This window comes from Zea mays, chromosome 3 (genome assembly GCF_902167145.1).
Source record: "Zea mays cultivar B73 chromosome 3, Zm-B73-REFERENCE-NAM-5.0, whole genome shotgun sequence".
In the NCBI taxonomy this organism is placed as follows: domain Eukaryota; kingdom Viridiplantae; phylum Streptophyta; class Magnoliopsida; order Poales; family Poaceae; genus Zea; species Zea mays.
Genome location: NC_050098.1, coordinates 154895445 through 154918704, shown reverse-complemented (window position 1 = coordinate 154918704; position 23260 = coordinate 154895445). Strand labels below are relative to the sequence as shown.

Here is a 23260-nt window from a genome sequence, read left to right as displayed (position 1 = left end):
ACTCCCACTGCCGTGACCCGAAGATGGAAGCCTATTGCGACGAGGTTTGGCGCCTGGAAGACAAGTTCTACGGGCTCGAGCTCAACCATGTCGCCCGATGATACAACGAGACTGCGGACGAGCTGGCTAAGATAGCCTCCGGGCGAACAACGGTTCCCCCGGACGTCTTCTCCGGAGACCTACATCAACCCTCAGTCAAGACCGACGACACGCCCGAGCCCGAGAAGGCCTCGGCCCAGCCCGAGGCACCCTCGGCCCCCGAGGATGAGGCACTGCGCGTCGAGGAAGAGCGGAGCGGGGTCATGCCTAATCGAAACTGGCAGACCCCGTACCTACAATATCTCCACCGAGGAGAGCTACCCCTCGACCGAGCTGAAGCTCAGCCATTGGCGCGGCGCGCCAAGTCGTTCGTCTTGCTGGGGGACGGGAAGGAGCTCTACCACCTCAGCCCCTCAGGCATCCTCCAGCGATGCATATCCATCGTCGAAGGCCAGGAGCTCTTACAAGAAATACACTCGAGGGCTTGCGGTCATCACGCAGCGCCTCGAGCCCTTGTTGGAAACGCCTTTCGACAAGGTTTCTACTGGCCGACCGCGGTGGCCGACGCCACTAGAATTGTCCGCACCTGCCGAGGGTGTCAATTCTATGCAAGGCAGACACACTTGCCCGCTCAGGCTCTGCAGACGATACCCATCACCTGGTCGTTTGCTGTGTGGGGTCTGGACCTCGTCGGTCCCTTGCAGAAGGCACCCGGGGGCTACACGCACCTTCTGGTCGCCATCGATAAATTCTCCAAGTGGATTGAGGTCCAACCCCTAAATAGCATCAGGTCCGAGCAGGCGGTGGCGTTCTTCACCAACATCGTCCATCGCTTTGGGGTCCCGAACTCCATCATCACCGACAACGGCACCCAGTTCACCGGCAGAAAGTTCCTGGACTTCTGCGAGGATCATCACATCCGGGTGGACTGGGCCGCCGTGGCTCACCCCATGACGAATGGGCAAGTAGAGCGTGCCAACGACATGATTCTGCAAGGACTCAAGCCGCGGATCTACAACGACCTCAACAAGTTCGGCAAGCGATGGATGAAGGAACTCCCCTCGGTGGTCTGGAGTCTGAGGACAACGCCAAGCCGAGCCACGGGCTTCACACCGTTCTTTCTAGTCTATGGGGCCGAGGCCATCTTGCCCACAGACTTAGAATACGGTTCCCCGAGGGCGAGGGCCTACGACGACCAAAGCAATCGAGCTAACCGAGAAGACTCACTGGACCAGCTGGAAGAGTCTCGGGACATGGCCTTACTACACTCGGCGCGGTATCAGCAGTCCCTGCGACGCTACCACGCCCGAGGGGTTCGGTCCCGAGACCTCCAGGTGGGCGACTTGGTGCTTCGGCTGCGACAAGACGCCAGAGGGCAGCACAAGCTCACGCCTCCCTGGGAAGGGCCGTCCGTCATCGCCAAGGTTCTGAAGCCCGGGACGTACAAGCTGGCAAACAGTCAAGGCGAGGTCTACAGCAACGCTTGGAACATCCGACAGCTACGTCGCTTCTACCCTTAAGATGCTTTCAAGTTGTTCATACACCTCGTTCACATACGAAGTCTAACCATCAAGGAAGGGTCAGCCTTGCCTCGGCAAAGCCCGACCCTCCCTCGGGGGCTAGAAGGGGGGAACCCCCTCTCGTCAAAATTTTCCTTGAAAAAAGTCTTCCATCAAAAAGGCTTTTGCGTCTCCCGGCTATATCAGTAACAGGACCCCAAGAAACGAATAAGGGCGCATGTAAGTGGCAAGGCCGACCGAGCCGAGGGACTCCTACGCCTCTGGGATACGGATACCTCACTCGTCACCTACCACGAAAAATGACTCTTACTTGGGCAAGCTACCCTGCTACTGACGAACGGGTCCGGATACGCAAAACGGAAGGAAAAGAAGCACAACCTTATATTACGATAATAAAGTGTTCGGGCCTCGGCGGCCGCAAAAGACACATATGCATTCAAAGAAAACTGCTCCGGCAGAGTCAGGCGTCGCCCGGAGAAGGAGCCGCGCCCTCGGCTTCGTCCCCACCTTCGGCAAGATCCACCCCAGCCTCGGACGACGGCGCAAGCGGGAGGATCTCTGCCTCAAAGGTGGTTGCCAGCACCGCGCTTAGGCCCGCGGCGGCCACGTCGAGCCTCTGGACTTCGGCCAGGGTGGCTTCATCTTCGTCGGGGAGGCAATACCCCTCGCTGACCCGCTCCAGATCCATGACATAGTGGGAAGCAAGCACGGCGAAGGCCCGCCTGACGCCGTGATGCAGCGCCTCGCGGAGTCTACCACGCGCATGGTCACCCAAGGCCTGCAGGCGACTTTGAGGGGAGCTTCCCGAGGGGACGTCGTCGAAGCCAAAGACCCGGCAGAAGGCTGAGATGGCCTCGGACATGGCCACGTGGTCGGCCTCCCTCTGCTCGGCCGCCTAAGCAAGCGCCTTGGTGGGCTTATCAAGGGCAGACTCAAGCTTTGCGAACAGCCAAAGCAGAAGACCTCAAACACAAGTTGAGGAACCGAGCTGAAACAAAAACTTAAAATAGCCAAGACATACCTCCGGCTCGGGCACGCTGCTCCGAGGATGCGGCTTAGGCCACGACTAGGTCTGCTGCAAGGGCTTCGGCCCGAGCAGACGCCTCGGCTAACTGGACTCCAAGAGCCTCAGCCTGGCTTTCGGCCTCAGCGGCCCGGCCCCGAGATTGGTCCCGCTTGCCGGTGACCTGGTCAAGCTCCGACTGCCGCCGCTGCGCCTCTGCGCGTGCCGCTGTTGCCTCTGCTCCCAGATCGACACAGAGCAACCGAAGGTCCGCCACCTCGGCGCTCTGTTGGGAGAGGCGCGCGGTAGCCCTGGCAAGCGTGGTCCTCAGGGACCGCAGCGAACCCTAGACATCGACCTCGCGGCGGATGAACGACGACTTGGCGGCGCTCAGATCCGTCAGATCCTGAGGGAAGGAAGCGGGGCATCACAAAGAACGCCTTGATCACGAGAAAGGTATGCCTGAAATCATTACCTGGAGGATCTTGGGAACGTCCCTGCAAAGGACCTCCAAGGTCGACCGGAGGGACCCCACCATTGCCTCGACACACTCATGAAGCCCGTCCCAAGACTGCTCCTCCCGCTCATCATCAAGAACGAAGAGGGGATCCGAGGCCCCACGGGTCCGGAACCGAAGCAACTGATGCCGCCCCTCGGAACTGCGCCACGCGGGGACAAGGCTGCCACTCGATGGGACGGGTCGCGGTCCCGCGCCCCCCTCCTCCGAGGCACCAAGTAGCGACGCCTCGGCCATCTCAGCATCGGCGGCGACGGGTGGCTCCACGGCCAGAACGGCAACGGCCTCGGCAGCAGCCGGCGCCAGCGCCGACAGCATGTCTGGTGGGCCCGAGGCCACGGCTGCGCCAGCAGCCCCCCCCCCCCCCCAGCGTGACGGCCGCCTCGACAGAGGAGTCAGCCTCGGGAGCTCGCACCACGGCAACTGGTGCCGCCTGAGCCCCCCGCTGTGGGGCGTCTTGCGAGGAGGTCAGCTGGCCGGCGAGGCCCGGCGCGGCACTAGCTGTGGAAGCCGACGCCGTCTTGAGGACCTTCCGGGGAGCCAGATCGGTCGAACCGTGCCTCCGCTTGCTAAGGAGAAAAGGAAAATCAGGGTCGGGACATATGAAGGAGGAGCCAGGACGAAGATATCCTAAGATACTTACCCACTCCATGCCATGATCAATCATGCCTGTGGGGAGGTCTCTCGAACCTCGATCCCCGAAGGTACCACCGAGGTCTGCCCCGCTGCCAGCTTCAGTACCATCCTCGCCTTGGGTGCCCTAGGCGCCCGAGGGACGGACTGCCCAGACGCAGCCACGACAACCTGAGGATCGCTCTCCTGCTCAGTCGGCACGGGCAACGGTTCTCGGGGAACAGGCAGCTTGACCTGACTCCCCGGGGTCACCTCAACCACCTCGGCCGAGGGGTCAAGTACCCCCTCGGTCTGCCCCCGCTCTTCGGACCGGGACCCCGACGTCCTGGTCCTGGACACCGACGGCACCAGCCCGCTCGGGGGCTGGCTTGACGACCCCTGGCCTAGCCTGAGATCCGGGCTGAGGTCGAGGCGGGCAGCCATGTCGTCGTCTTCATCATCGTCTTCATCGTCGTCGTCATCGTCAGGCGTCTCCGGCGATGGCTCCCTCGGGAGCCCATCCCTCTCCTGCCGACGACGGAGCCTTTCCAAGGCGTCTCGTGCCCGCATTCGCTCGCGGGCCCGAGCCTTCTTCGCGTCCTTCTTCTCCTTTCTCTTCTCCGCGGCGACCCTCCGCGCAGCTCGTTCCACCGCGTCCTCCGGGACCGGTGGCGGGAAAGGCTTATGAGCCCCTACCTCCTGGAGACAGACGAAGAGTCTCGACTGTGAGGACCAAGGGCAATCCGACACAAGAAGAAAGAAGGAGCGTACACTCACCAGGGACACACACCCATGGTCGGGACGCATCAAGAGCTGGGAGAGGGCGCCGGCGTCCGGCTTCCCCAACGTGTCGGCTACCCGCCTGTGGAGGTCGTCGACGGGAAGGGGATCCGAGGACATCCGCAAACCCTCCAAGTCGACCCCCGGCGTCATCTCCCAAAGCGGCAGCCGCTGCTCCGTCAAAGGGAGCACCCTCCGGCGATGAATGGCGGCAACCACCCCCGCGGTGGTGAGCCCTCCTTTCCGCAGCTCCTCCAGGGCCTTCAGAAGGGGCTGGAGGTTCTTCTGTCTGTCGCGCGGGGTCCCGTAGCGCCAGTTATCGGTGGCGGCGGTCACCACTCGCTGAGAAAACGACGGGAGCCTCCCGTCGTCATTTCGGAGATAGAACCACCGGCGATGCCACCCTTTGTTCGAAGACGCGAGGATGGCGGGAATGTACTGCAGTGCCCGCGCCTGCCTCAGCTGGAGGATGCAGCCACCGGCCCACACCGCCATGCGAACCCTTCTTTCCCCCGTCGGCGAGGCAAAAAGCTCCGCGAAGAAGAGATGGGTCCACAGGTCCCAGTGAGGGTCAATCCCCAAGTACCCTTCACAAACTGCCGCGAAGATAGCGGCTTGCGAGATGGAGTTGGGACTGAGGTTGTGCAGCTCCACCCCGTAGACATGCAGAATCGCCCGCATAAAATGACTTGCCGGCACTCCGAACCCCCGCTCGTGGAAGGAGACGAAGCTCACGACATACCCCGGCGGCGGGGACGGGGCGGCTCCGCTCGAAGGGGCCATCCACTCCGGCTGCGAGTCACCGGAGAGAGGGCGAAGCAAACCATCAGCAACAAGGCCTCCAGGTCATCCACCGTGACGGTGGAGAAAGGCCATGGATCGCGCGGCGGAACAATGGTCACCCGGTCGGCCATCACCAAGCAGAAGAGGTGGCGGCGGAAAGGACTGGCTGCGCGGTTTCCTTTCTCTGGCTATTCCCTCGGGTTGCGAAAACCTAAGTGGGAGGCGAGCAGCTGAGTAAAGAACCATCACCAGCCCCTCTCCCGAATATATAAAGGCCCAGGCGAGACCCATTCAACACTTCGCCCAAACCCGCCGCAAGATTCAAAACTCAAAGCGAAACGCCCATTCCTCGAACGGCTCGCGCACGCGCAACGGCTGCCCCGTGAATCACTCGTCCCGTCGCATTAACTCTGCGGTAGGACGGGCAGCACCTTTGGCGGGCGAAGCAGGCGATGCTTCACCTCCGCCATAATGACCGCGTCAAAAAAGGTATGCCACGTCATTCGATTTTCGTATCCCTTTCCACTTCCTCTTTCTCTCTCCTGTCACAGGGACCGGGAAAGGGAATACCCCGAAAAGGGATCCTTCTCCGCGAAGGAAGTGGGCCCCGAGCCCCCTACTGATCAGAGGTTCAAAGGCTGGCCCCTCGGAGGGGTTCAACAGCCGCCTCAGAGCACTCGGGCTCCACGCCCACTACTGGTCAGAGGTTCGAAGGCCGGCCCCTCGAAAGGGTTCAACGGCCGCCTCAGGCCACTCGGGCTCTGCGCCCACTACTGATCAGGGGTTTGTAGGCTGGCCCCCGAAGGGTTCGATAGCCGCCTCACACGTAGAGCGAGGGATGACCCTGGGTACGTTCGATACATAACCAAGGCTCGAGCTACGCTCCCGAGGTACCCTAGGACATTTCCGAGACCAACGGGAACGATTTTGTAACGGAATCCCATCAGAGGGAGGCATCGAGCCCTCGGACCCCGTCAAAAGGGGACCGGGTCCGGCAAATCACCCGCATGTACTTTTGGAGCGCGCCTCCGGGCCACTAGCCGACCCCTAACAAATGGGGCACGGGCGTCCACTCGGATTACCCGTTAGCAGCTCACTGGAGACACCATGTTCGGCGCCCTCCAAGGGCAACATGGCGCTTTTCCCCCCTCCTCCTTGCGGAAAGGCGACGCAGGGGCGTATGTAAAAAAGTCGAGTCTGTCCTTGACCGTCCTCTCGCTCTGTGCGGAGGCTCGGAGGCTGCTCTCGCAAACCCGGCTCCGGCCAAACCGTTGACAGCGTCAACATACCAGCCCGAGAACTTGGGACTCGACTGTGCACCCGGGCTACGGCCAGTTCGCATGAGGGAACAACCAGACCGGCCGAAGCATCACGAAACGCATTAAGACCTCGAAGGAGTCAAAGTACTCCTCCGAGGCCTCGGGGGCTACACCCAGCGGGTGCGCTCGCGCGCACCCACCGAAACGAAACGCAACCGAGAAAGGACGGTCCCCTTGCAAAAAAGTGCGACAAAAGCCTCCAAGCGAGTATTAACACTCCCTTTGAGGCTCGGGGGCTACTGTCGGGGACCATAATTAGGGGTACCCCCAAGACTCCTAATCTCAGCTGGTAACCCCCATCAGCACAAAGCTGCAAAGGCCTGATGAATGCGATTAAGTCAAGGCTCGGTCCACTCAAGGGACACGATCTCGCCTCGCCCGAGCCCAGCCTCGGGCAAGAGCAGCCGACCCCGGAGGATTCACGTCTCGCCCGAGGGCCCCCTCAAGCAACGGACACACCTTCGGCTCGCCCGAGGCCCAGTCTTCGCCAAGAAGCAACCTTGGCTGGATCGCCACACCGACCGACCGTATTGTAGAAGCATTTAATGCAAGGATGGCCTGACGCCTTATCCTGACACGCGCCCCTCAGTCGATAGAGCCGAAGTGACCGCAGTCACTTCGCCGCTCCACTGACCGGCCTGACAAGAGGACAGCGCCGCCTGCGTCGCTCCGACTGCTGTGCCGCTCGACAGAAGCGAGGCTGACAGTAGCCAAGTCCGGCTTCGGGCGCCATAGGAAGCTCCGCCTCGCCCGACCCCAGGGCTCGGCCCCCGTCTCGGCCCCGGAAGACGACGAACTCCGCCTCGCCCGACCCACGGCTCGGACTCGGCCTCGGCCCCGGAAGACGACGAACTCCGCCTCGCCCGACCCAGGGCTCGAACTCGGCCTCGGCCCCGGAAGACGACGAACTCTGCCTCGCTCGACCCCAAGGCTCGGACTCGGCCTCGGCTCCGGAAGACGACGAACTCCGCCTCGCCCGACCCCAGGGCTCGGACTCAGCCTTGGCCTCAGACGATGGTCTCCGCCCCGCCCGACCCGGGGCTTGGACTCGACCTCGACCTCGGAAGACAGACTCGACCTCGACCTCGGAGGAGCCTCCGCCTCGCCCGACCCAGGGCTCGGACCGACCACGTCACAGGGGGGCCATCATTATCCTACCCCTAGCTAGCTCAGGCTACGGGAACAAGACTGCCGTCCCATCTAGCTCGCTAAACAAATAATGGTGGCGCCCCGCGTGCTCCATGACGACGGCGGCTCTCAGCCCCTTACGGAAGCAAGGAGACGTCAGCAAGGACTCGACAGCCCCGACAGCTATCCTTCCGCAAGGCTCCAACGCTCCTCCGACGGCCACGACATCACATGAACAGGGTGCCAAAACCTCTCCGGCTGCCACGACGGCATGTACTTAGGGCACTAGCTCCTCTCTGCTAGACACGTTAGCACACTGCTACATCTCCTATTGTACACCTGGGCCCTCTCCTTACGCCTATAAAAGGAAGGCCCAGGGCACTCGTACGAGGAGGTTGGCCGCGCGGGGAGGACGGGACGGCACGTGCAGGCCTCTCGCTCCCTCCCACGTGGACGCTTGTAACCCCCTACTGCAAGCGCACCCGACCTGGGCGCGGGACACACACGAAGGCCGCGGGTTTCCGCTTTACGCCTGCCCCCTCTGCTTTCCCCCCTTTTGCGCTTCGTCTCGCGTCGACCCATCTGGGCTGGGGCACGCGGCGACAATTTACTCGTCGGTCCAGGGACCCCCCGGGGTCGAAACGCCGACAGATAGTAATATAACAAAAATAATGCAAGGTATGCAAAATTGAGTTAGGATATGTAGTTAACCTTAGATATACCTGCTTAGTCATCTCATCCCTCAACCACATCAATACAACCTCTCTATCATCACTGCACGCACTCAAGAAAATTTGTCGATTGTCAGGGACTCAGGGTCCTTGAACACCTTATAGGCTTCGACCTTCTTATCCTTTGTGACCTCCAATGTGTTTAGAACTACTATGAAATTCTTAATTGATTGCACAATAAAGTCAAAAATTAAATGTGAGATGAATAAAACAAAACAACACTTAAATATGCATGTAAATGCAGAGTTGCAGGTAAACGTGCACTTGTGTATGACTACATATATAATATAAATGGGTACAGACTATTGGAGTGAGTGTTCATCTTTACTACTCTATAAGATAGTAAAGTAGGCGTCCACAGCTTCACCGTGTCTTCGCTCGCGTGATTCGCGTACCCCGTCCCCGTCTACCGCACGCCTCCGCCTCCCAGGAATCTCGCGCCGCGCATCCGCCCACGACATCGCGCCCCCTCTCCCATCAATCACGCAAGCTCCACCGTCGATGTCGCCCCCACCCCATGCACCCTTGATCTGGATCTCACCCCCGTCCTCAGCACCTCCTTCCCCGCCCGCTCGAGATCCGGATTTCTGCCGTCGGCAGGGACTACATCTTCGGCCCCGATCCCTCATCCCAGCGGTGCTCCACGCTCGACTGCAACCGTCGCGCATGCGCCCGCCACTCCACCTCGCGATACCCATCCGGCTGGGTCGTCGAGCTCGACGACACCACCTACCGCAAGGTATGTTGCCGCCGCTGCTCCCCCATGCTTGTGACGGTAGATCTCGTGTGAGGGCCGGTCCCCGCCGCCTTCTCCTCCCTGGACCTTGGCGGGTCCGGCGCCCTTGCCAGCATCAATAATGGTGTCGAGGTAGCTGTTGATCCAGTTGTCGTTGCCGTACATCGCTGCTCCTACGCGAGCGCGGCCACTTCTCCCGGTGCGCTACTTCGTCGAGGAGGTCATCACCGGCTACGACGAGATCGACCTCTACAAGACCTGGCTCCAGGTACGTAACGTGCTCCTGCTCCGCTCGACGGCGAGCGAGCGAGCGCTCCGAATCTCTGCCCGCTTACCTTCTTCCTCGCTGATGATCCGCGGGGTGTGCTGATCGATCTCTGTGTGTGTGTGTGTGCGGCCGCACGCGCACGTGGTGGGCTGGCGCAGGCGAACGTGATGCGGAGCCCGCAGGAGAAGAACATGCGCCTGGAGAACATGACCTGGAGGATCTGGAACCTCGCTAGGAAGAAGGAGGTGTGCCTTTTTGCTCTTGGTTCGTTCCTTCAAAAACTAAGGAGTATCTGTGCGCTGCAACCTCAAAAACTAAGGAGACTTATCTATCAAGACAGTATTTCTCTGTTTTACACCCAAATTCTAATATTCCATTTTCACTGATCAATTTCAACATTTTTTTACTTCTGCACCTTTAGTCCATTCACCATTTAATGCAGACTAAGCGACAGAGGTGTGCCTCATGTGGTTGAAAAAGACTGAAGATTTTAATCTGTATAGTAGACTAAGAACATCTCACATGATGCTTTAGCAAGACAGCTGTCACAAAACACGATGCTTCAGCAGCCTTTGGAGCTTGGGGGTTTGGGAATCCAGTGTCAACTGAGGCACCATGTCACTGGAGCTCCTAACACATGATGCTTGCTCTTGCCTCATTCTGTTTGCCATCGTATTTACCTATTACAAAAGAGTATTCAAGATGGTTGCAAGGGTAAAATGGTGATCCCAAACAACGAGTGTTCTTTTAGTTGTTGTGATTGTATTAGATTTTAACAAGACCATATTGTGGTATTTGTCTAAAGTGTCCAGCTGTAGATACTACATAGCCACCCCCTCACATAAAAAATGAAAAAAAGCCTTTAGCTTAGAGGTGTCAACGGTGACCCGATAGTCGTTAACCCATGTGGAATTCCTCTATTAGGGTTAGGGTATGAGAAGATTTTAATCCCCATGGGTACATATTTGGGAGGACATCTTCCTTCATTGGGTATGTGGGGTATGGGTATTGGAAAGCAGAACCCAAACCCAATTACCCATGGGTAATATTCACCTATTAAAATTAGGTGTGCATCCTAATAAGCAATAAGTCCAACAACTAATCCTACCTCTCCCAAGCCTTTTAAGCATCCATCCACCCAACGTCCCAACCCAGGCGAGCCGCACAGGCCATGATCGAGTACATCTCCCCTCGCCCCCGTGTGGAGCTCGACCAAGATGCCACCACGCTGCATAAGGCCTACAAGTTCCTGAAGTTGTAAGCATCTTCATTCATTTCATGGAGGGTCGCCAAGGTCGGCAAGGGACTCTCCAAGGACGACAAGGCGCAGAAGCTCGCGCTCCAGCACTGGCTCGAAGCTGTAAGCATTTTCATCCATTTCATATATATATATATATGTATATATAAATGTCTTTTTTCTTGGACGGATTGTTTGTCTCATCATCTGTTTGCTTGTTCAGATTGACCCGCGCCACCGCTACGGCCACAACCTGCACCTCTACTACGACATCTGGTGCGCGAACTCCAGCTGCGAGCCCTTCTTCTACTGGTTGGATGTCGGCAAAGGCAGAGACTTGCATCACCAGAAATGCCCACGAAGCAAGCTCAACTCACAGCTCATCATGTACCTCGGACCAGTACGTGCGGCGTGACCCTAGATAATTATACGTATGTATCCGACTGACTGACTGACTGACTACTGAGCAGAACGAGAGGGCGGCGTACGAAGTCGTCGTGGAGGAAGGTCGGCTGCTGTACAAGCAGAGCGGCGATCTGGTGAACACGAACGAGGAGTACAAGTGGATCTTCGTGCTGAGCACCAGCAGGTCGCTGTATGTCAGATCGCAGAGTGAGTGTTCTGTACAGCTTGCGTTTTAATTTGACTTGGGAGAGGCCACCAGTCCACCTTCTGAACCAGAGCCCAGGAGAGCTAATCGATTGCTATATGCATGTTTATATTGTAAGGGCTAATTATTAATCACTAAACTTTAGCCTATAAATTGTTAGCTTATCTATGGACTAACAATTAGTCCACAAATCTGTGCTAAAGTGGGCTAATTTTTCATGGACCCCATGCAAAGAAATATGTGCCCCCGTCTTCACCGTGAGATGTAGAGTTTGACTTTTTGTGAAAGTGCAATGCCACATGTAGAATTTGACATGTGTGATCGTGATGGAAACTACACGCCAATTTCGGTTGAGTGTTCATCTGAACCAATAGTGACCATAGAGATGAAAATGAAGACATGAACAACTTTCGTAATAATCTTGCCAATTTATTATTATCTAGACGAGATCGGTTATGAGATATATCTCGAAGCATGCGTAATTAAATTTGTCATAAAAAAAACTTAAGATACTCTATTTTTAGCTCTTAGATTTACGCTAAGTAAATTGGTTTATGTAATGTTTGGGTGACTTCTTATCATTTGGTACTCTCTGTTGACACTTCAAAATTTAAATAAATAAGGAATAAGGTCATGTTTCACTCTCAAGAGATAAACTTTAGCAGCTTTTTTAGCTACTTTTAGTCATTTGGTGATCTAAACAGAAGAGCTAATGATGGTATGATAAAATTTTGCAGGATGGCACTGTAGCGCCGATGGAGTTGGATGGTGTCATCAGGCTCGACTGGGTGTGGATGGGATGGATGGACTCTGCTCGTGCTGAAGTAGAGAGAGAGCATGCTTGGCTTGCGGGAGACCATATTTCGGTTCATCTTTTTTCATGGGTCATGTTAACTGTTATGTCATATTACGCAACTTCAAATATTTGTCTTTGCGAGAGAAGTACCAAAATAGTTTCACTTCATAGCTACTCTTAGATATGTTCATGTCGCTGCCACTAATCATATAAGGATAACATTGTATTTGTTAGGAAACAATTTTTAAGATATTAAAGTCGGTGATAATATAAGTGTTCTTCGTTTCTATGTAATCGTTGTGCACTAATATTTTGCTGAATATTTTGTGTGTCGTTGCAAAGCACGAGCACATAACTCATAGGTAGATTCACAATAGTTAACTGTCTGCTTGAACAAACTAATGCAGATGTTTGTTCTATGCAAAAGATGACACTGGTTGTTGGTTTTAATACTGAAATGTTATCCTAACAATTTGACTAGCTATGTCCAACACATTCTATTTTCATTTATCTAAATGTTGGCAGCTGCTCTCCAATACGCATTACATGGTTGCCTCATGGTCTATGTAAGGAAACCTTGAACCTGGATGCGCACAACTTTAATTGCTCTACCTGTTTTTAGAGGAATCATATTTAGATGGGTTGAATATTGTCATAATATATGTCCATATGTAAGTAATGTAGAAATCATGGCACAACATATTCCCCACAACATATAAGATAAGAGGGCCATATTTGTGAGCTAAAATAATTTTGATAGATAAGAGGGCCATATTTGTGAGCTAAAATAATTTTGATAGCCACAACTCGCCATCTCCTTTTTTATACTTTTCACCCTGCAATGCAAAATTGTTCTAAGTAGGCCATGGTACATCACCATATCATGTATTATCAACTTTTAGGATTTGCCTAATTCAATTAATAGTGATATTGAGCCAAATTTTGGTTGTTCGAAATGTCAGACTTCAACATTTGTTAATTTTGTTGAGATGAGTCTTGATAGCATCACTAAATAAAGACTTATGCATGCACAAACGTCCCCCGTTGCAATGCACGAACATATACCTAGTATTAGTAATAACTAACTAAATATGAGGAATGAGGTGATGATGGATCAACTTATTCTATTCCACAAATCAAACAAAAAAACCGATGAGTGAAAAGATAATGCACTAGTTCATTCCTCGAACCAAACACCCTATAAATGTTACAATCTCAATACTCGCTACCAACAAATAGGATGGATGCATGGGAGTTAAGAGATGGGCAGAAGTTAGCATAGGGAAAAAATGTGACGTTGTGACAATATTGCATTAACACTTGAGATCTCTTGGAGCAACTCCAACAAAACCCGTAAAGTAACCTATAAAATGTTTATTGGGAAGAAAGTGCATTTGAAGTCAACCAACAGTTTTCTATCGAACACTGGCCTCTCACGCGCTGGGTGTTAAGAGGTAGTCGACGTCTACAAGAAACATATGGTATGTTAGGCTGCCAGCCTAATTAGTCTACTGTGAGTTTAGATTTTTTTTTAAGAAAATTTTTTTAGAGCTGGCCACAATATCAAGTTTGAGGGAACAATTTTTTAATAGTCTTTTGGAGCTTAAAAGGTCCCATAGTTCAAAATAGCACAGCTTCGAGAGGCGGCGACGGTGTCCGCGTCCGGTGCGTCGGATTTGGGCACCGCCCCAGCCATCGGCTTCGCTACATTTGACCTCCCCGGAGCTCTCGAAGTTCTGCCATGGAGCGGACAGAGTATTCTCGAGAAGCTCCATGGCGGCAGCGTTGAACGCTGGTGGAAGTCGACTTCTAGAGGGGCCTCGGGTGCGCGGGTCCCATGGTGGCGGCGAGCTCGCAGAGGTGGAAGGCGATATGGATGGTGCTTGTGCAATGTGCACTACTCCACGTCTCCACTGATAAATGACGAGGGGAGCTAGGAGGGAGCGAAGAAGAAGAGCTGAGGGCGCAGGCTCCAGGTGTCTACTGTTGATGGAGATTCTGAATTAAATAAAATACAGAAAAGGATGGCAGTTAAAATAAAATAATATTATATCAGTGGTGGGGTACAGAGCAAATGAGATAGGAACAACCATACTGCGGAGAGTAGTTAATATTATAGTTAGGATATACAAGGATAAATTTAGAAAAACGGTCGTGGATAGACTAAAACCTCATCTAACCCTCGAACACATAAAAAAGCCTCACAAATTAACAAAAAAAGAATTCATCAACCAGCACGTGACTGGGTACTCAAAGAGGCTCCTACAGTACATATGAATCAAAGGAAATAATCAGATTAAAAACAGATACTCAAGTATCCAAAAGAGGCCAAATCTCAAACCTCACACAACAGCACAACAATGTCGCAGCCCTTCTCAACGCCGAAAAACAAACCATTGAGTGGCACGAAAAACATGACGTCAAAATTGATGAACAACCAACCCCCGCCCCTCCCCCAAAAAAGGCACCAACATATTTTGGATGAGAGGGGGACTGAGATTTTTCCCCCTGAAGAGTTTATATGAGAATTTTGATTCCTAGATAATCTAGGTGTAACGAGAACATGAATATAGCGGATTTAGGATCTAGAAAACGACAGATTCATCTAGTCAGGACGCGATGACTCGACGAATTCTACATTCACGTTGATTTATTTGACCAATTTTTACAGAAGCAGACTGAGAAGCAAAATGTTTGGCCGACGACATACCTCCGCTTGCGGGAGCAAGGTCAAGAATCTCGCAAGTTCTCGCTTCTTCACTTCGCCACTAGTCGGCCATTGATTGAAGCGAGCAAGAGAGCCTCAGTTTCGGGGTTAGGTGGGGTGCCAATGCGGCGGCGGATGAGGGGAGGACGAGCACGAGCACGCGCGCAAATTTGGAGGAAAAATTTAGAGTAATATTTTGGGCGAGAGGGCACACAGATGAACATGTTCTTGAGGGCTTGTTTAGAAGCAAAGATACCGGAGAGATTAGGAGAGCTAAAATATCCTTATTATTTAAAATTAAATAGAAAGAGGATTTTAGCTCATTCAATACTCTCTGGTATCTTTGTTTCCAAACAAGCACCGGGAAAAAAAATAAAATGCACACTCCGAGCAAAAATAAATAAATTTGGTAAAAGGTTTTCTTACAAAATAAATTTTGTAAACTATGAAATCAGACAAGATCGTTGTAAAAAAATAAGTACCTTACCTCTCTCTGACACGAAAAATTCTTCACGGTAGATTATAACAGGAGTGGAATTAGCCTACGTGGAAACCATGTTAAAAGAAACTAGCTCACTTGCTAGCAGAATCTGATGAGACAATTACGTACTATCTCTCTCCGTTCTCGAATATTTGTGGTCCGTTAGTTTATTTTTAAACTAAAATGTAACAAATAAAAAAAGAAAGAAGTATATACCGAAAAATCTCTCCGTTCTCGAATATTTGGCGTCCATTAGTTTATTTTTAAACTAAAATGTAACAAATAAAAAAACAGAAGAAGAAAATGCTGGAAAAAACGTAGGGAGTACTTTATCTGAACATAGTTCAACCATGGGTGTAATTAAAGGTGATAATAAGCTCTAAATTTTACGCTATACGATTTAAGGATCAAATAAAATCAGAATCTTATTTCTATTCATTTTTTAACTAAAATTATTTAGAGTTCTACTATTTTATTAAGAAGCATTTGGATCGCGATCTATTACCACTACTAGACGTAATACATGGTTGTAATCACCGACCAAAAGATAGACGTAGTAGCATCTAGCTGCCATAACATGATAGGGTTGCAGAGTTTACATGCATCCAGCACCAGTCATGTAGCACCGTTGAACATGAAACGCGAGTGAGCACCAAAGAAATGTTCTAAACTTCTAAGAGGGCATTTTTGACATCTGACAACAGCCCACGGTAGGCTAAGAGACCAGGTCGTCCTACCGTTAGCATCCTTCGTCCGGTTCTTTAGGATTCAGCAACAACCTTGGATCATGCCGGCACATCCATTGCACTCAGTACATGCGTTTATCAGTCTATGGAGTCCAAACAGAGGTTCAGGTCCAGAAAAGGTTAAGATGCTACTCTTTTCGTTTAGCCACAAAGAGTTTGCTCATGTCTTCGGTAACAACATTGCTCCTGTGAAGCAGTAACAAAAAGGTAGACATCACTCAGGGATGCGAAATATATAATGTGAACATTTTGGCAAATACACCTGGGAATGCGCCTACATGTCTCATATTATAGTTCACTGTAAGCATTTGACTCGTTAGCTGAGGGGGGTATAGACTAGAGAATACATATAATAAGCTGGTCTCACTTTCACAAGGCGCCGAAGAGAAATGGAAAGAAAAAAAAAAGAAACTAACCTTCCACGAAGCTGCGGTGGAATTAGGGCGTTCCCTGCAGCACTTCCTATGCCTTGGGATTGTGATTGCATCCTTGGAAATTTATTGCGCGAGTCATGAAGAGCAGACCCATTTGATTCCCTCTTCCTTGATGCATTGTCTGCAGGGGGAGCAAAGAGATCTGCAACATCTGGGAGATCTAATGATGATGTGGGCAGAGAGACATCACTCGAACTAATTGGTGCTACACTCCTGGACCAAAATGACAAAAACAACAAGTTAAGAACTCACAAAAACCATATCAGACCTAGATAGCAATGGGGGGAGTAATGGTAGTAATGTGCTGTGCGTTTAGGAAACTGACAAATAATCAAGTATACATCCAGAATAACACTTCAGCACACAGCTAGAACTGAAAATGAATCAGAAGAAACAAAAGAACAAGGCCAGGAACCAAAATAAAGAGGGGGCAATGAAATATAACATAACAAAGGAAATACAGTAAAGATTAAATGCAGTAGGGAAGTGTCTGCTTTGAATAACCAATATCAATTGCGATCTTTTTTCCCAATAAACCAAAGCATCACAGGGCATCTAATAATCCAACTTATCCTGTTAGGAGTACCATTTAATTCCTTTTTCTAAAAAAAGGCAGAAGATCAAGGACAATGGCACAAGGCAAATATGCTCTTTCTTGCTAGTTAAAATTTAGAGAAACTATCAGGCCCGTACAGAAGAAGCAGAATAGGCACATAATATATTAGTGGATTAGTGTCTCGTTCTGATGATAAGCAGCATGTATAAACCATGATAAGAGAAATTTAGCGCTACACCAAAACCACCACCAGATTAGTTGGGTCTTATAGATAAGTACAATATTTCCAGATTGATTTATGATGGCATGCTAAAGAAGAACATAATGATCATCTACTTGTGGTACATGGTGAGCATTAGGAGGAAGGACTGTGCAGAACCCAATGCAGTAGCAGTAGAGGAAAAATGCATTAGTCCAGAAGTTATATGTGACTAACTAGTTAACATACAGTTACTTCCGCCACAAACAAAATGCACTCTACGTGAGGTCGATTGAGCCATCATTAAGCATTCTAAACATTACAAAATAGGGAACAACATCGTGATCAATGAGATGTCCCTGAACTAACCTTATCATTTAGTTACACTGTTCAGTTGTGAGTGCTGCTAAGCTTGTGGATTGAATATACTACATCTATACAGGGTAAAAAGAGGTAAAGTGGAGATGTCTTACCTGTACCCTCGTCTCTAAAGAGGGGCAAGCACATACTGATGACCAGATATGTATAGAAGGGAAGAACCCATGGTTTTGACTTTTGAAGCTGCATAGCATAGATAATAGTGTCACGACCCTTGGCCGGCGCGGCGTCGCCGACGTGAGTGCGCGCAGTCGTCACCAAGAGATCGCCGATGAACACACCGTGAGGTGAATTGGTTACTGGAAACTGAGTTCTGTTATTTCAAAAGTTCTGCCCTTCTCTGTTACAACAGAGCAGCCTATATAGGCGCCCAAACAATCCGGCCCAACTTCACGGCCCACTCACATCTGCTTACACAACGCTATTATATTCAAATCAACGATACACACGTCAAACACCCGCGTCCAGCCGACTGTCTCCTTTGTCATGGTCAGAGTCAAGTATGGGCCATGACATATGCCCCCTCACCAAAACTTGCTTGTCCCCAAGCAAGGCAACAGTAAAGAGATGAGTCTTCGCTGCATGAAAATCCATCCACATAGAGAGCTCTGACATTTCTGACCGTTGGATCAACACCTTGAGGAATAGCTTGGTCCTGCAAAACCAGTTCTCTAGTCTGAACTCCAGCTCCTTGAGGTTGATGTTCTTGCCCAACTCTTGGCATTGAAAAAGTCTTGGAGCAGCTGTCAGAACGTCCTCCTTAACGTGGCAGTGGACCAATTCCTAGCATTCAGGTGGCCCGCGTCACCCTTAGCATCCCAACCAAATTTCAACGCAAGTGGCTCTAGGAAATCAATTAGGAAATTCCTTAGAGAAACCAATTCTTTCAGAGCAGCAACAACCATCATCACGTCAATGTGTAGACTTGTCGTGGTTACGTGTGCAAGCACAACATACTCGGTCTCACCCTTGTACACAGAAATCAGATGCGGCAAGGAGACTAGCCGTGGTTTGCCAGCCATCTAGAGAGCATAAGCGTCAACAAGTACACCGTCTCTGTCTGTTGCACCCAGTCTGTTGGTTTCACTCGCATACCGATACAATGAGTTAAAGCAGTAACCACTCAAGTAAGACGGATGCAATGACCCAACAGGAAACTGCTGCTCTTCTTGAGTTTGTTCAAAAACTGGACACTGCCGCACCAACTGATCAACACCGATTTTCAGATATGTCCACCCAAACATGCTCTTGAACCAGTGATAAGGAACAACCCGTCCAGAGTACCCCCAAACAATGGAAGCATGAAAGTTTGCAAATATTATAGTACTGACTGCTAAACTTCTGTCTAGTGCTTCATCCACTCTTCTTTCGGCTAGCAGAACATCAGGCATGTTCGGGAACTCTGTGGACCATTTCCATATTTTTGATGGCTTCTGATCTTCAGCACCGGATATGTCTTGTTCAACAGAACCTTCAGGCCCTGTGACCAATGAATCTATCTGAACCCCTTCGGATAGACCATGGATTAATGCCGACTGTGTACTTGGCAAATTTCTAACTGACAGTAGCTTCCCTTCAAGGTCTGATATCTCCTTTGATGTTTTGATGAATACAACATAATTTGCACGAACACTTCTGCGCATCACTTCAGCAGAAGTCTTCTTTAGATCTTGCAGGTAAGAACACAGGTGCCTTACTTCCTTCTCATCCATGGCGCAGCACTTGGACTGCACGTAGGCGTCGGAGTCAAACTGGTCGGTCTTGGATATCTTGAGCTTGCCCGCGAGCTGCACCCTGTTAGCACCACTATCAATTCCAACATCAACAATCTTCATTCCGACCATAGCAGCACTTGCAGCCGAGAGCAACAACAGCTCCACTACCGCTCCTGTGGAAACAGAAGGTTGAACGCCGGGTAAACAGGTAGCTGCACCATGGTATTGAATCACCATCCATTTGGGAGCCCCATCCACCTTCATAGGCCTATAGCGTTGTCCATCAGTTACTCGGGCTGACAAAGGTTGCACCAACTCGTGAACTCCTCGATGATAGAATGTAGCAACAACATGCACTCCTTTCGGCCATAACATGAGCACTGCTGAATCATGAACTACTATGGTGAAAGACGGCCACGAAATTGGACGTAAATCAGCACTGTCCCACCCAGACTCAACATGCATATGAGGTGGTGGCCAAGGCTGCCGATGTGACACTGCATCCCTGCTGAAACAACTTTGTATGAGATTGAAGCAATTCACCAAACACCTGTTGGGCGAGTTGGTGAGAACCTCCTCCTCCTCTGCAGACCCCACCAACTGAAGGATAGAAGAAGCCAGAAATGGAGCCACGTGGATGTAAGGAATGAGCGGGAGCGGGTCGAGGTGCTAGAGGTTGAAGTGGCCGTCGACGGCGATGAGCGCGATGGTGAAACAGTAGCTCGGGATGGTGCCGCAGAGCACGTTGAGTGTCTGGGCGTGGAATATGGGAAACGTTGCCTCCAGCGCTTGCGCTTCCTCCGCGATGCTCCTCAGCGTGTGTGCCCGCAAGCACGGTTTCCCGTCGATGCTGGCGCCATCGAAAACATGCTTGCTGATGGGGAGGTCGAGCGCCACTTTTCCCTGGAGGTGATTGGAAGCGATTAAGCCACCCTGCATCCCATCGGGCATGTCGAAGCGGAGTTTGTTCGCAGGTGAGAGCGCGAGGAAGCTGTCGGCCACCGGTGCAGCGTCCACGTTGTGGTCGACCACCTGACAGATGTCCCAACCCTCGCACGCCTCGGTCCTGTGTGCACGGATCTCGGCTCCGACGTGGTTGCCGTCGCAGTACTGGAATTCCGTGGTCTGATCGGTGTCGAGCTCCTCGCTGAAGCAGAGCTCCTCGCCAAAACAGTGGTCGGCGCCGTCAGCGACGAGGGCCTGGGCGATGGTGTGGTTGAGGAAGTGGTTGACGACAAGGAGAGACTGGCGAGTCTCCTCCGACTCCATGCACGGCGCGGTGTCGAAGCGGGTTTGGACCGTCCGCTTGTCGTCGAACTGCTCGCAGTCGGGAACGAAAATCCCGAACACGCCGAGTAGGTCTTCATCGTAGGAAGGAGAAGACACCCCGGAGCAGGCGCTTGTGGCGAAGACGTCGTCGTACATCGGGGCACCCGAAGAGCCAAACACGTCGACGCTCTCAGTGATGAGACCGTTGGGATCCTCGTCGTAAATAGGCTCTCCATCGAAGATGCATTCCTCGTCGAAGATAGGCCACACCTTGAAGACGCGTTCGTCGTCGTGCTGTGGCGTGGCGGCGGCCATCTGCTGCAATGCGTTGAATAGCTTGCGTGCGGTGGCTTCCAACAACTCTATAGGTGAAGATCGCAGGCGTGGAGAAGCGCACAAGTAGAAGAAGTGAGGCCGAAGATGATCGGCTTTGATACCACTTGTCACGACCCTTGGCCGGCGCGGCGTCGCCGACGTGAGTGCGCGCAGTCGTCACCAAGAGATCGCCGATGAACACACCGTGAGGTGAATTGGTTACTGGAAACTGAGTTCTGTTATTTCAAAAGTTCTGCCCTTCTCTGTTACAACAGAGCAGCCTATATAGGCGCCCAAACAATCCGGCCCAACTTCACGGCCCACTCACATCTGCTTACACAACGCTATTATATTCAAATCAACGATACACACGTCAAACACCCGCGTCCAGCCGACTGTCTCCTTTGTCATGGTCAGAGTCAAGTATGGGCCATGACAAATAGCATCCCTAAAGGTGCACATTGAAAAAAAACGCATACATGCCAGTAATTATTCCGAATTGAACCTTCCTACGAGATATGTCGCGCTACCGTGAGCTATGGAGTAAAGCGAAACAATGGATTGCAGCTCGTATTGATGCAGGGTTTGCTAGTACAGTGATTCGATAGCCAGTAGCTTCAACTTTCAGTACAGCACGCTCAATCAGTCAGCCCCGTCAGCTTGTGACATACCAAGCAACGGCCGTCGCTACAAGCGAAACCCTAGAGAGACAAGACAGCGAGGGGGAAGCTTACTGGCTGGCTGCTGGCGGCGGCGGCGTAAGCGTAGGCGTAGGCCGAGGAGCAGGGCTCACTGCCGTAGGAGACGGAGGCCTTGGCTGCGGACCGATGGGGGCAGGGTGTGGCGCCGCGGCGGCGGCAGGCTCGCCGGCGTCTTCCTCATCGGAGGAGGCATCGTAGGCAACCAGCGACATCGGGCCAGTTCGGCTGTGGCGGATGCTTCGTGGGTTGGGTTCCTTTCGGCTAAATTTAGACGTGGGCTGTCAGTTGTTGGCCGACGAAAGTAAGCTCAATATGAGTCTTAACTTGTCTAGCAATGCTGAGCCTTTGGGCTTTTCAGAAGAACGAAAAAATAAATAAATTGTGCATAGCTATGTAGGCCAAGTATGGGCCTAGCTTCCTTCCAGTGTTCTTCTTTTAAATAAAAATAAACCAGTGTTCATATGTTTAGCTTTGGACTTAAATGACATGGTTTAGTAGAACTAGGGACACGCTTATAAAAATTATAGATCCAGATAACACAAACTAGTAGGCCTAGGGATATGCACGTTATTTACAATTACAAATTCATAGTCCTAGATGATACAAGTTTGATGATCGCACGCCTATTTAAACTTTTTCTATATCTCTAATTTATAATTCGTTTGACTTTTTTACTCTAAGTCTGATCGGCTCGTCTTATTCAAAAAAAATCATAATTATTGTTAATTTTTGCTGTGATATTGTTTAGCATATAATATATTTTAAATGTGGCTTTGAATTTTGTATTTTTCGCAAAAAAAAATATGATGATCCGGTCAAATGTGGCATAAAAAAGTTAAACGAATTATAATTTATTTAGGACGGAGTTGTTGAGAACTACGTCACCACGGATCACCAGATCCGCTCCCTTCCCTCCCGTCAGCAGTAGAGGCGCGAGAAGCTGTAGAAGACCCGTCTCCCTTCTCATAAGCACGACAGAGGAAACACACGAGACACAGGGTATAGAGTTGGGCCTCTGGCCTCTTTCTCTTCTCTATCTTATGAGGTGGTGTACAAGTTCCTTATATAGAGATGTGAGACCCCTCAGGGGCAAAGCAGGTATTTGCCCACATAACCCTAACTAGGGTTACTTAACACTCCCCCTTGGGCGAATAGCGCGACCAACACATGCCTCGTTAAAACTCCAAAAAACCCAGTGGGAAAATATGGAGAAAGAGTGCATGGTGATACAAATTACATTTGCACTTTGTTGCCTCATTAAAAACCTCATGTGAGAAACTTTAAGAAAACTCACCAAGGGAAAAAGAGTACAACAACTGTCATCGGGACAGATTTCGATCCTTTGGGATCTAGATTCTATCGAATCTTCTACAAGGGCTAACTTTAGAAATGTGCTCCCCCTGATCCTTGCAAAACCGTATCCATAAGACAAAACATCTTCTTCTAGAAGTATATGCACATAAAGATTTAGCAAACAGATTGCATATCCTTGCAAGGACTATTTCAGGAACTTTACCTCTACTCACTTCTAGGATATACGAGGTAAGTGCACGTATCAATATAAACAAGCCATTTTGACTGATGGTGTTCAACCGACTGGATCTATATATTTGATAGAAAGTTCCACAAAAGTTCATATATTGATCATCAAGCTCACGCCTTCAGGGCATAGAATATGAC

General features: G+C 51.1%; 2 protein-coding genes across 4 annotated transcripts in view; both read right to left on the bottom strand.

The window, feature by feature from the left end:
- LOC118476713 (uncharacterized) overlaps nucleotides 1-8747 on the bottom strand; it is a 34166-nt gene extending 25419 nt beyond the window's left edge. The window contains exon 1 of the mRNA XM_035966346.1: nucleotides 8424-8747. The gene's annotated coding sequence lies outside the window, so the exon portion shown is untranslated. The remainder of the gene's footprint in view (nucleotides 1-8423) is intronic.
- A 7010-nt stretch (nucleotides 8748-15757) lies between these two features.
- On the bottom strand, nucleotides 15758-21839 carry LOC103650772 (classical arabinogalactan protein 10-like). 3 transcript variants are annotated; one of them, NM_001327874.1, is made up of 3 exons: nucleotides 21614-21839; nucleotides 16430-16660; nucleotides 15758-16199 (listed from the first exon to the last, which is right to left on the bottom strand). In NM_001327874.1, exons 1-3 carry the CDS (start codon nucleotides 21790-21792, stop codon nucleotides 16142-16144), a joined length of 468 nt encoding a protein of 155 aa, NP_001314803.1. In that variant the 5' UTR covers nucleotides 21793-21839; the 3' UTR covers nucleotides 15758-16141. The 3 variants fall into 3 exon arrangements, with proteins under 3 accessions (NP_001314803.1, XP_035821959.1, XP_035821958.1); XM_035966065.1 differs by lacking the exon at nucleotides 21614-21839 and adding an exon at nucleotides 17676-19868 and having other exon boundaries at nucleotides 15801-16199; XM_035966066.1 differs by lacking the exon at nucleotides 21614-21839 and having other exon boundaries at nucleotides 15798-16199; nucleotides 16430-21607.
- Nucleotides 21840-23260: the final 1421 nt, after the last annotated feature.

Bases quoted from the DNA above. Each gene is read 5' to 3' on its own strand.
- LOC103650772 (XM_035966065.1), bottom strand. From the start codon at position 19,760: ATGCATGTTGAGTCTGGGTGGGACAGTGCTGATTTACGTCCAATTTCG.